Source organism: Malania oleifera, chromosome 1 (genome assembly GCF_029873635.1).
Source record: "Malania oleifera isolate guangnan ecotype guangnan chromosome 1, ASM2987363v1, whole genome shotgun sequence".
In the NCBI taxonomy this organism is placed as follows: domain Eukaryota; kingdom Viridiplantae; phylum Streptophyta; class Magnoliopsida; order Santalales; family Ximeniaceae; genus Malania; species Malania oleifera.
In genome coordinates this window covers 139,689,747-139,701,276 of record NC_080417.1, presented here as the reverse complement: position 1 = coordinate 139,701,276, position 11,530 = coordinate 139,689,747, and the positions used below count along the sequence as shown (strand labels likewise).

Sequence of the window (11,530 nt, the reverse complement as noted above, 5' to 3'; positions counted from 1 at the left end):
GGGTTAGTGACTGGATCACCTTTAACTCTCCACACCTTTTTAATTCTTACATGTCTATTTCTAAGTGGACATTCAAACTGAATATGACCAATTTGTTTGCACTTAAAACATATCATTTGGCACCGAGGATCTTGAGGTGGAATTTGGGATTTTGATTCTCGAGTAAAATGTCCCAAATAAAGATTAGGTCGTCTATATTTTTAATACTATTAAATCCAAGACCTTCTTTGCTAAGAGAGTTTCTTTAGGCCCCAAGAAAAATTGTGTTGACCCTCAGTAAATTTATAAATAATTTCGGAGCTATCCTCCAATTTTCTCTCAAACTTGGCAATTTTCATATCTTTTTCTTTAAGAATCAAAGCATGAGAATTCTTTGCAATTTTAAACAGTTTTAACCAATTTTCAAATTTCTTTTTCAAAACATCATTTTCCTTAGTCATTTTGTTTAGTAATTTAGATACACGAATATATTCGTATTACAATTCTTTAAAAGTAGGCATGCTATTAGAATCACTATCATGAACAGAATAATATAAAGATAAAGAGCAAGAAGACAATACCTCATCATCCCGTGCCATCAGGCACAAGTTAGCAATCTCAGAGTCACTGCAATTTGAATATGATTGCTGCTGTTTTGTCTATCCCACAAGGTACCTATTTTAATAGTTTTCTTCTTTTTCATAGACTCCTTTTTTAGCAACGGGCAATCAAGTTTGATATGCCCAACCTTGTTGTAATTGTAGCACGTGGGAGCGTTCGATTTTTATTTTCTTTTACTAGGCTCTCCCTTCTCAGATACTGAATCTCTAAACTTTCTGTATGGTCTACTGTTCTTCCTGAAGAACCTGTTGAACTTCCTAGTAAGCATAGTCATGTCATCTCTAGATTCAGGTTCACTGCACTCACTAGAAGTATTAGTAGATATTTTCAATGAATTCACTTTTCTCATCCTATTGTGCTCATTCAGTCTCTCATTAATAACTAACTCATAGGTGATAAGTGAACCTATCAGTTCATCTAATGACATAGTCTTAAGGTCACTACCCTCATATATGGTCATAGCCTTTGCTTCCCAAATAGGAGGCAATCCCCTAAGGACTTTCCTAATCATTTCATATGTATGATAGGTCTTACCTAATGCATGTAGTGAATTAATGATATGTGTGAATCTAGTATACATGCTCCGTATGGACTCACCAATGTTCATCCTAAATGCTTCATACTCATTGGTCAACATGTCAATCCTACTATCTTTCACATCTCTAGTACCCTCATAGGTGACCTCTGACTTATCTCATATTTCTTTAGCAGAAGAACATGTTATAACTCTGTTAAATTCATTGACATCAAGACCACAATAGATATTATTCATGACAGTAGCATTTATACTAAGAGCTTTCATATCGTCATTAGTATGTTCCTCTTTAGACTTAGGAACTCTAGTTTTACCTTCAGTTTTCATAGGAACGTAGTTTCCCTTAAAGACAACTCTCCACACCTTTTAGTCAATATTCTGAAGGTAAATACGTATCCTTTGTTTCCAAAAAGTATAATTGACATTGCTGAAAATAAGAGGACGTGTGGAAGAGGGTCCCTCAGGGAAAGGGGTTGCAGTGTTATGAGTCATCTAGATCTTTTGCAAAAAATGTTTAAGTCTAAGCTACTAGACTCTGATACTAATTCTTAACTTTACTGTAATCCCAAGAGAGGGGTGAATTTGCATTTTAAAATGTCTCCCCTGGGTCAATTAACCAGCAGCAGTATTACACAACCCTAGGGTCAATCTAGTGCAGATATAAAATAAATCAATATATATATATATATATATATATATATATATATATGCCAAAATTAAATTACACAAGTAAGCTAATTACACGTGCAAGGTAAAGAGGGTAAAGAGAGACAACACCAGATATGTTATCGAGGTTCGGCAAAATGCCTATGTCCTCGCCTTGGCTCATAAGCACAAGGATTGCACTAAGGCTCACTTCATGGATGGAGCGACACCGAAATATAACCAGGTCAAATTAACATAGGACTGACCTTAACATTTACAACCAATCCTTTCAGACTGGATTAACGTCCCCTCAGGTCACGCCTGGAATACAACCAATTTTCAATAGAGATTTGTGTACAAAAGATATGTTTCTTAAAGAAGCAGATTTGCACCAGTATTAATCAATGCACATTAATAATGTAAGAACAATAAGCTTAGTGCTATATGTGTGCAATCAATACTCAAAGTAATGACTATATCCAATCAAGCACAAGAGTGTATCAATAAGTTAATCTTTAAAACTATGTATAAATGTAAATCTCAACCACAATTTAGGGTTTCAAAGATTTCTACCAAAAGTATTCTAAATATATATAAAAAAATATTTTCTCAATATTCAAGCACAAAAGATATTCAAAAAAATGAGCTTGTGAAAAGATTTTTGCATACTCAAAAAATACAAGCTCAATGAGTCTTACAATAATGATGCAAAGACTCACTGGCTACAAGATTTTTCCCACACATAGATTTATTAAATAAAATCGGGGAAAAAACCTTATGCTTAACTCTCAATCTGAAAATCAAATATACAAGACAATGAGAGTTTCTTAGCACATGAGAATAATGTATAAGCACTTAAAGAACTCTCACAAGGATTGATTTTGCAAAGGAATAGTAGTATGTGAGGGTATAAATTTTGTATTTGGAAAAAACTCTCTAAAAAATACAGAGAATATTTTTGCTAATCAAAGTGCTAATTACCCCTTAATTAACCAAATGAACTTGTATTTATAGACTTGGCCGAAATTATAACCGTTGGGGATACATAAGGAATTATTAAATTTGTTTTAAATGAGTTTAAGAAAATTAACTCAATTTAATCCTAATTAACCGCGATAAAATTTTGGCCAACCTGAGAGTTTCAGTTGACCGAGCCATAAGTTCGGTCGCCTAAACATGCACATCAGGAAAAGTAATTTTTCCATGTTCGGGTGCCTGAATGAGGATTCGGTCTGCTAACCAAGGCGATTTTCCAATCTATCCGAGGTTCGATGGCCTGGTCTCAAGTTCCGTTTACCGAACTCACATGTTTGGTCGCCTGAGGGTGATTTGAAAGCTAATATTCAAGTGCTCAAGTAGTTGGAAAAAGTAAGGGTAAATGTTCAGTTGACCGAAAACGGTAAAGTTTTTTTGGTTCGATCACCCGAAGTTAGGTCAACATGCTGACTATTCAAAAGTTTGGTCGACCGAAGTGCTTTGAACACTAAGGTTCGGTCGCTCGAAGCCTTATAATTTTTATACCTTAAGTCCTGTTTCAATTCAATAGTTTCCCCTGATAGTATATGTGATAATGGGGACTAACTTAAGTGAAAGTGTAAGGACCTAGGGTCTTTTTAAGATCTTTAAGCTTATCAATTCCTACATGCATAATGCACATCAATTATTACAGACCATTCCTACTTAAATATTACAGACCCGAATTGAACTTAATATAAATTACAACAAATGAATATTCTGGGTCTTTATTCTTCAAGTCACCTCATGTCATCATATGATCTTGTCAATATGAACCTGCACACAAACTTGATAGATATTAAATATCAGAGTATTTATCATAATCAAAACAGAGTATGACCTATAAGATTAACACAGAGACTGAACTATGGTCCAGTTAGACAAAATAAGCTTTAGGATGGCAATCAAGTTCAAGAAAATGGTGCCGATAAGCAGTGTGTAGGCAATACTAGCATCAAATGGATCTATTGCATGCTCAAGATGATGATGTAAGGTGAAGCACTCCATGGCAACCACTATGCAAGAAGAGCAGACAAAGCGAAATAAGTACCTAGTCTATGATCATGCACCACAACTACATTGGTGAAGAGTGGATCATATACAAAATTGAGTTCTCAAAAGACATACTCTACTCCTTTCAAAGAACTCTCTACTCTTGTTACACTCGTGGAAACTAAAGATAAGGTGAATAATGAGTCCCTTGAACTTGTTAAAAAATTAGAATCCATGTCATCTTCAATAGGTGGGATTTTCTTCATATTAGCAGTGAAAGAGTCCATGGGTAGTAGTTATGATACACATGAGTGAATACCAACTTGACCTAAAAACTCAGTTCTATTGGGTCTTTGACCTAATCATATATATAAGCACCCATCATCCACTCAATTTTTAATGTGGGACAAACTTACAAGTAAAATTTTCAACAATCTCATCCTCTATAGAAGTCCTCCTTCCTTTTCAAGTTCCTTCTCTATTATAATTCCCACTAGAACATGGGCTTCCTGGTTTGATGAGTATTCCTCCATGACCTGAGCATATTTTTTGGTCAAGCCTCTACGTGGAAACATATTATCCTTGAAATTACGCAAACATGCAAAAAATAGAGCTCGGATACATTCTGCATAGCTCGGATACATTCTGCATACTAAAATCACTCCTAGCTTTAACATCAGGGCTGTCAGGAGTCAGATGCTATTTGGGATTTCTTGTGAGATAACATATGCAACAGCAAGAAGATGAAGGATGAGATTAAGCAAGCGCCGGGCTCACAGCTCATCATCCTCTAGGGATAAAGTAACCAAGGTGCAGCAAATGAAAGGGAGCCCAAAAATGCCAGAAGTTTCTCTGTCAACTTGTCACAATATTTTGGCTTACTGGAGTTCTGGTCTTTTGAGTTGTTGGAAATCGGTCCAGTTAGTGAAATCCGCAAACCAGCCAGCAAGCAAATAGGCTAACCAGACGCTGCAGATCACAACAGCATTTCTTAGTTCTCTTTCACCATGATGCAGAGAAAATTAATATTTTCTTCGTCCCTTAGCTTCATGGGCACTGTAGGACTAATGGGAGTATCCATATCCTGTTCCTGATTTCCTTCCTCTTGCCTTCTGGTCCTTTTGATTCCTTTTGCATTTATAAAGTTAAAAGATGAAGCCATCACTTGAAAATTCATATCAGACCATCAGAAAATTTAATAATTAAACCACAATGGAGGGAGACAAAGGTAACACATGACCTTAAAAGATTTTTAATATACGTATAAGTAGGGAAAAAGATGTAAATATTTTTTTAAAAAAATAATAAAATAGTTACCCAAAAAGAAGTAACATCTTAATAACAAAGTCAAATGTCCTGATAGCTTTGAATCCACAGGAAAAGTGCAACACAATTTAGTTTCCAGGCATGGTTACAAATTCTGATATATTATGATATTTTACAACAGAAAATTCAGAAGGATCCACCAAGGCCCAGAATAATGTGACTGAAATTACTTTTGCCCTCCCAGCTTCTGATGCTGCTTAGAAGCAGCTACTGTTGCTCCTGATGCTGCATATTTCAAGCATAAAAGAAAGGAAAAAAGATTGATGTCATCTCATTTAATAAGGTAAGATAGTGGACTAGTGGTGCTTGCTCTCCTCTAAGTAATCTCTAGGCAGGACTCTACTTGAGCATAAGCTAAAGTCTAATTCTCTGCTCTTGTTTTTCTCTTCATTGAATAAAGTGATGTCTCTTGCACCAAGACCAAAAGGGAACTATATATATGTACATGTATATGTATACACACACACACACCCGCCCGTATATATTACTTGTGAGATATTATCTGAGTCAGCATGGCTGTTAGCCACCTTTGCGCCCAAGTTTGCCTGAGAATTTCAAGAGAAAAAACATGAAATTTTGATAGAAACATTGGTGTGTTGCCCAGCCAACCATCAACGAGCTCAGCCCTAGAGTTCTGATTATAAGACCTACATGCTTGTGAGTGTTGCACAGTAACTAACAATGGGATGGATGTATTATAATATATGTCATAAAATTCAAATCTATAGATGGTACCCTAATTAGCCAATGATTACTAGAGAATTCTCTCACCATCTTCCTAACCTTTATTCATAAACAAAATCAGGTGGTGGAATAAAACTTGAAAAATTTCTTGAATGAAGCTGTACAATGAAAATGCACCATGATTTTGAAACTACTGCATCTGATTCTGACTGGTTTAGGGTTCATAGAATAATGGAGCTAGTCTTAAGAAAAATTGATCCCCTAACCATTTTTATTACAAATCTGTGCCCTATAGGGCTAGCATGAAAATGTTTGAAATAGAATTATCAGCTGATCAAATCAGTGAAGTACATACCAAATGTTAGCATTGCTCTGTCCCTTAGGGGGCAGTCCGATGATTTAGCCTTGGAACTTTCATATTAAAACTCTAGGAGATTTTTATTCTGGGCCGGGATGGGGTGGGGTGATAGGCTGCCCCTATCATAACCCAAGGCTACTGAGCCTCTTATGAGAAGAAGAAAGCAGAATCAGATTTAAAATGTCGATTTAACGGGCATCTCTCTCAATGGATATCAGCAATCACCAAACTTGAAGCACAAAAAGGGAAGATAAAAAATAAATAAAGAACAAAATTACATAAGATCTATTCATAGTACTGGAACTCATGGGGAACAACACCAGTGGTTTGATCCTATAGTCTATGTTTACTTACTGACAATTAGTTTTGCCCTGGCATGACCAGCCTCTATACGGAACTGTTCCCCCATGCCAAAATGGGCCATCAATAACCAGACAAAGGTAATTAGCTCTCCACCTTTGCTGAGCTGCTGGGCATGGGCATTTGCTCTGCAATGACATGCAGCATAAGACAACAATTCAACCCACACTTTGCTCATTAGCTTCCACCGCCTCTCCTTCTTCAATTTTTTCAGGTCTTTTGCAAGAATACATGCATCAAACAGCACTGATTTGCTTCTATCTCCCTTTACATCCATGGGTTTAACATCTGTATTTACTGAAAGAAGCTTTTGGCAGACTTCCATTTGTTTAGCCATTGATTCTGAACGCCCTTTATAAAAGATCTTTTTCAAGTCCTGGAAAATGCTCCCTGTAGAGATTTTTTGATTACTCGCCACTAAGGACACAATAGACCACTTTCGTTTGAATTGTCCTCTGCGAAAAAACTTCTTTGCTTCCTCACATGTGTCCTGGAACCTAATTTGCCCAATACCAGCAACTGCAGACATCATTGTAGGACGCATGACCAAAAGATATAACATATAGTCTGATAAGAGCTTAGAGAATTGGAGATTTTCATCTGTATCATCAGCTTTATACTCGGTGTAATAGCAGAGTTCGGTTGCAATATGCCAAAGCAAAAGGCTCTCATCATATTCCACTTCAACAGTAGACAAAATTGACTGGTAATGGCAAGTGTTCTGTGAGAGAACCCAATCACCTCTTGCTGAACATATCTCCTTGGCAGTTTTCAAGTCCTTTGCTTTCAGGGCTTTCTCCTTCAGCTCATTGAAGATGAATTCCTCAAGATTTTTCTCAACAGGTTTGGTTTTTTTGTATTTCAACTCATCCATGAAATCTTTTAGTCCAATAAAGTCAATTACCTTGTCCAACCAGTTGAACCGTGTCTTCAGGCAGTAACTTATCAAACTGTGCAGTGAGACAGATTTAGACCATCTGCATCTGTTATCAAGAGAGATTTTTTCACGGATAGCAGCAACAACTTTTTTGACACTGCCGTTCTTGAGTAACACTATAGTCCAGTCAGAGAAAATGAGCTTTAGAAAACCAATTAATTCCAGGCTCATAGCACCAATTAGCAAAGTGTATGTCACTATAATGTCAAACTTGTGACCTTCGTGCTTATGATGAACAGCAAAACGCTCGAAGGAAACGACTATGAAACTGGTGCAAATGAGACGAAAAAAGTAACCAATTTTTCTGTGCACCACAGCCATTTTTGTGTAAAGCACATCATACATGAAATTGAGCTCAACCTCCATCACCTTAAAAGCATCCTTTGCATTCCTCTGGAAGAAAAACTTTCGACTTTCATTACGCTCATGAAAGCTAAACATGAGGTCAACGATTAGTCCCTTGAAAGTATCAAAGAACATGTACCCATGTTGCACAATTTCTATGTCATTGAGGGAAACTGTGTTGGATGGTAGTTCTTCATCTTGTGTAGGGGTCTTGTGCTCTTTGTCGGGTTCATTTACAATTATAATATCCACTGGAACTTGGGCCTCCTTGTTTGATGAATATTCCTCCATGAGCTGAGCATAATTTGGTCCTGCATCAGGTGCTGGAAGCATAGAAGCCTTGAAATTACCCATGCACGCCAGATATAGAGCACGGGTCCGTTCAGCATATTTAGTAGTTCCAGCAAAAAACATGAGGGTTGTGGGGAGCCAGAGGCTATTGGGGAGTGTTTGTGAGAAGACATAGACAACAGCAGCAAGTTGGATGACAAGTCCGAGCAAGTGCCGAATCCATAGTTCATTATCTTCAAGGGAGAAAGCAGTTATTGCATCAGGGCCACCAAGGTGAAGCAGAAGAAATGGAGCCCAAAAAGCCAGAAGGTCTTCATTATGAGTTGCCTTAATGCAGTCTTTCTGGCTGTTGGAGATGAGATCATTATGGCTGTTGGAGATGAGACCAACAGCGAAAGCTGCAACCCAATCGGCTAGCAAGTAAGCTGACCAGATAATCGAGGTTATGATTACATTTCCTGTTCGTTTTCGAGATGATGCAGAGAAAATCAAAAGTACTTGGAAGAAGAGACTGGTAAGAACAGCAACGCGCAGATTCCATTCATCCCATAGCGTCTTGACCTTGTCAGGAATAACGAGAAAAGCCATGCCCAGTTTTGATTTTCTTTTTTTTTTTTCCTCTTGTTTGAACAATTTGGATGAGCTGAAAAATTGCTGCAACAATCACGAAAGCGCATACTTAATTTTCAAGGAATAGATCATAGTTATGCTGTGTCCAGCAGCATTGACTTGAGGCCTTGGATTTGTACAAAGCTTAATATAACTTTTGAATAGGTCTAGTTCAAATAACTAATCCACACAATACTGTTTGAAGAGTACATAATCTCAATGGTCCCAAATTACAGTATTACAGTGTGAATAACGCACAATCTCGCTGCTAGACTTCAATCTGAAAATGTAAAGAATTTGCCAGGGGGTTATACACGAGAGCATCAACAAGAAGGTCTCATACCCTCATCTAAAACCAAATGGCTGCTTAAATATAAAATCATTTTGATGGCATCAAGAAATGACTTTTTTCTTCTTTTGCGTAGGCATCAAGAAAATGACTCGGGACAATATTATTTGCTGATTAATTATCATTCTGGCCCAAAGATAGATGCAAATGCATCATCAAAGTAGTAGTAAGATTACACACAATCTTATAATTGGCTCAAATTCAATGTCTCTCAATTTGGATTTGCAGCAAGCAGATTCAGGAAAAAGTTTGGACTTTCCGTCCATCTTGGATGCAATAGTATGACACAATAACAACAGAAACAAAAGCATAATAAGAAATTCAAGAATAAAAAATTAAGAAGCACGCATACAGAGTGAGAGAGAGAGAGAGAGAGAGAGAGAGAGAGAGAGAGAGGTGGTGGTGAACTTACGACGGTGAGTTGGTCCTTCTTCTGCTGCTGCTGCTTAGTCTCCTGTTTCAAGTTTTACTCCATTGTGGCAGGAAAAGCCATTGACTTGACTTAGGTCCTTTATTATTTGGTTATAAAATTCAAGATTCCGCGCTTCTTGTATATTATTGTATATTTTCTTATAAGAGTTTTTTTTTTTTTTTTTTATAATTTTAATATTATTTTAATAAAAAATATTTCAAAATAGTTTGGACTAAACTTCTTTTTTCCTTTTGTTTTTTCAAATTGATACGTTTCAAAAAATGTTGGTCCATCCGGCGAACATGCAATGAACTAGCCTTTTTTAATCTGGATGAATCTCCTTCGATTGACACGTGGCCTACTCTTCCTCGCCTTCCCTGTCACCGCCGCCCCCTTCGGTCGTTGTATATGACGACGATCTCTCGAGCTTAGCGATGCTTTAGGCGGAGGAGATAGCGAGGTTTGAGCAAGAACGCAGAGACTGCAATTACGTCGAAGTCGTGATGCGGGGCACGGCGGATGATCTTAGGCGTCGCACGCACGATCAGAAGTTGGCCTCCGACATCCTTCAAGTCTCCGAGGAAGAATGGAGCTGGGGATTATTTCCAGAGGTCGTATGGCGAAGTACGACCAAGGTTGTTCGAGTAAGGGGGTGGAGAGCGAGGCGTGCTTCCAGCTATACTTCAAAGGGTTGGTGAGTGAAGAAATTGTCGAAGAATCAATGGTAATGGTTGTTGGGGTTGGGGTTGCGATTTGCGAAAGCTGTCGGCGGAAGATGGGATGAGGCGAGAACTTGCAGAGAACTGGACGCATTGATTGAATGCCTCGATACCACTCTTATTTTGGACTTGAAAAGAGTCCTGTTTCTTTGTAATTTATCAACGATTTTTGTTTTATAAATGCGGTTTGGAACACATTAATTTGAGAAAAAAAGTTGAGTCCAAATTATTTTAATTTTTTATTAAAATAATATTAAAATCAGAAAAAAACTCTACCAGTACAATTCCATTTTCACTTTAATAAAGAAAAACAGTGGTGTGTTTGTTTCGACTCTAGTTAGTACCCTTCGGGTTGCTACTGCCTGAGACTCATGTGCTCTTTTTTTTTTGGATTACGCATTTGAAATCCACGTGTCCGTTTTACAGTTCACGTAACTAATCCTGTGCCCCTTGAAGTTGACTCCATAACTCCAAATGGAAGGTAAATTCAGGAGTTTAGAGGCGAAAACGAGTTCGGGAGGGTTTGAATACCTGACCTCGTGAGAGGTACTCCCGCAGTTCGTACTACCACCTCTTGGTAATATGTTGCGTGTATTTTTTTTACCAATGAGAAGTTCTTGCACACCCGCTCTAGTCGCGGGTAGCGACAGATGAGCAGAGTAGCAGCCTCGCGGGTCGACTTTAAGCGGTGATTGGACGGGCGTAGGACCACTCATCTGTCGGTAGCTGTCGTCGTTTTGTGCCACCCAGCAGCTCTCATTAATCAATCTTTCTTTTTTTAAATTTTCTTTTTCCCGAAGACTTCATTAATTTTACGGTTATTGAGTTTCCATGGTAATTACTAATTACAAGAGACAATACACGAACATGCGAACATGGGACGTGTGTTTGGATGATCACAATCCCTTCTCTCTATTTAAAATAAATAAATTTATTTTTGTTATAAAATATATAAAAAATAAATAGAGACGAAACAGGAATTTTATATAATTCGGATATACCTACTCCACGAGCTGATAGAATAAAAAATTTTACTATTTCGGACGGAATTATAAGATAATTCAAGACCGAATTTGTACAAAATATCACTTCTCTCTTTATTTCTTGTGCAAAATGTCTCTCTTCACTTTATCTCTTCACTTCTCTTATACTCACTATATATCTACTTACATGAAAGTATAAATGTGTGTGTGTCCTAAATGAGAAGGGGATGATGCCCTTTTATAGGGCAATATGGATAACTAAGCATTTATTTGGATGGAAAAATTGAAGTGGTGGAAGATGGGATGACATACACATTTTTCATAACACTCATCCTTGCATGTCACTCATATATATTAACACCTGTTAAAA

At 37.4% G+C, this 11,530-nt stretch overlaps 1 protein-coding gene across 3 annotated transcripts; it reads right to left on the bottom strand.

The window, feature by feature from the left end:
* Positions 1-6,327: 6,327 nt before the first annotated feature.
* Positions 6,328-11,076, bottom strand: LOC131165692 (uncharacterized). 3 transcript variants are annotated; one of them, XM_058123706.1, is made up of 3 exons: positions 10,749-11,076; positions 9,459-10,220; positions 6,328-8,742 (listed from the first exon to the last, which is right to left on the bottom strand). In XM_058123706.1, the coding sequence occupies exon 3, from the start codon at positions 8,674-8,676 to the stop codon at positions 6,502-6,504; it is 2,175 nt and encodes a 724-aa protein (XP_057979689.1). In that variant the 5' UTR covers positions 8,677-8,742; positions 9,459-10,220; positions 10,749-11,076; the 3' UTR covers positions 6,328-6,501. The 3 variants fall into 3 exon arrangements, with proteins under 3 accessions (XP_057979689.1, XP_057979696.1, XP_057979681.1); XM_058123713.1 differs by lacking the exon at positions 10,749-11,076 and having other exon boundaries at positions 6,328-8,977; positions 9,459-10,483; XM_058123698.1 differs by lacking the exon at positions 10,749-11,076 and having other exon boundaries at positions 9,459-10,483.
* Between the last annotated feature and the right edge of the window lie 454 nt (positions 11,077-11,530).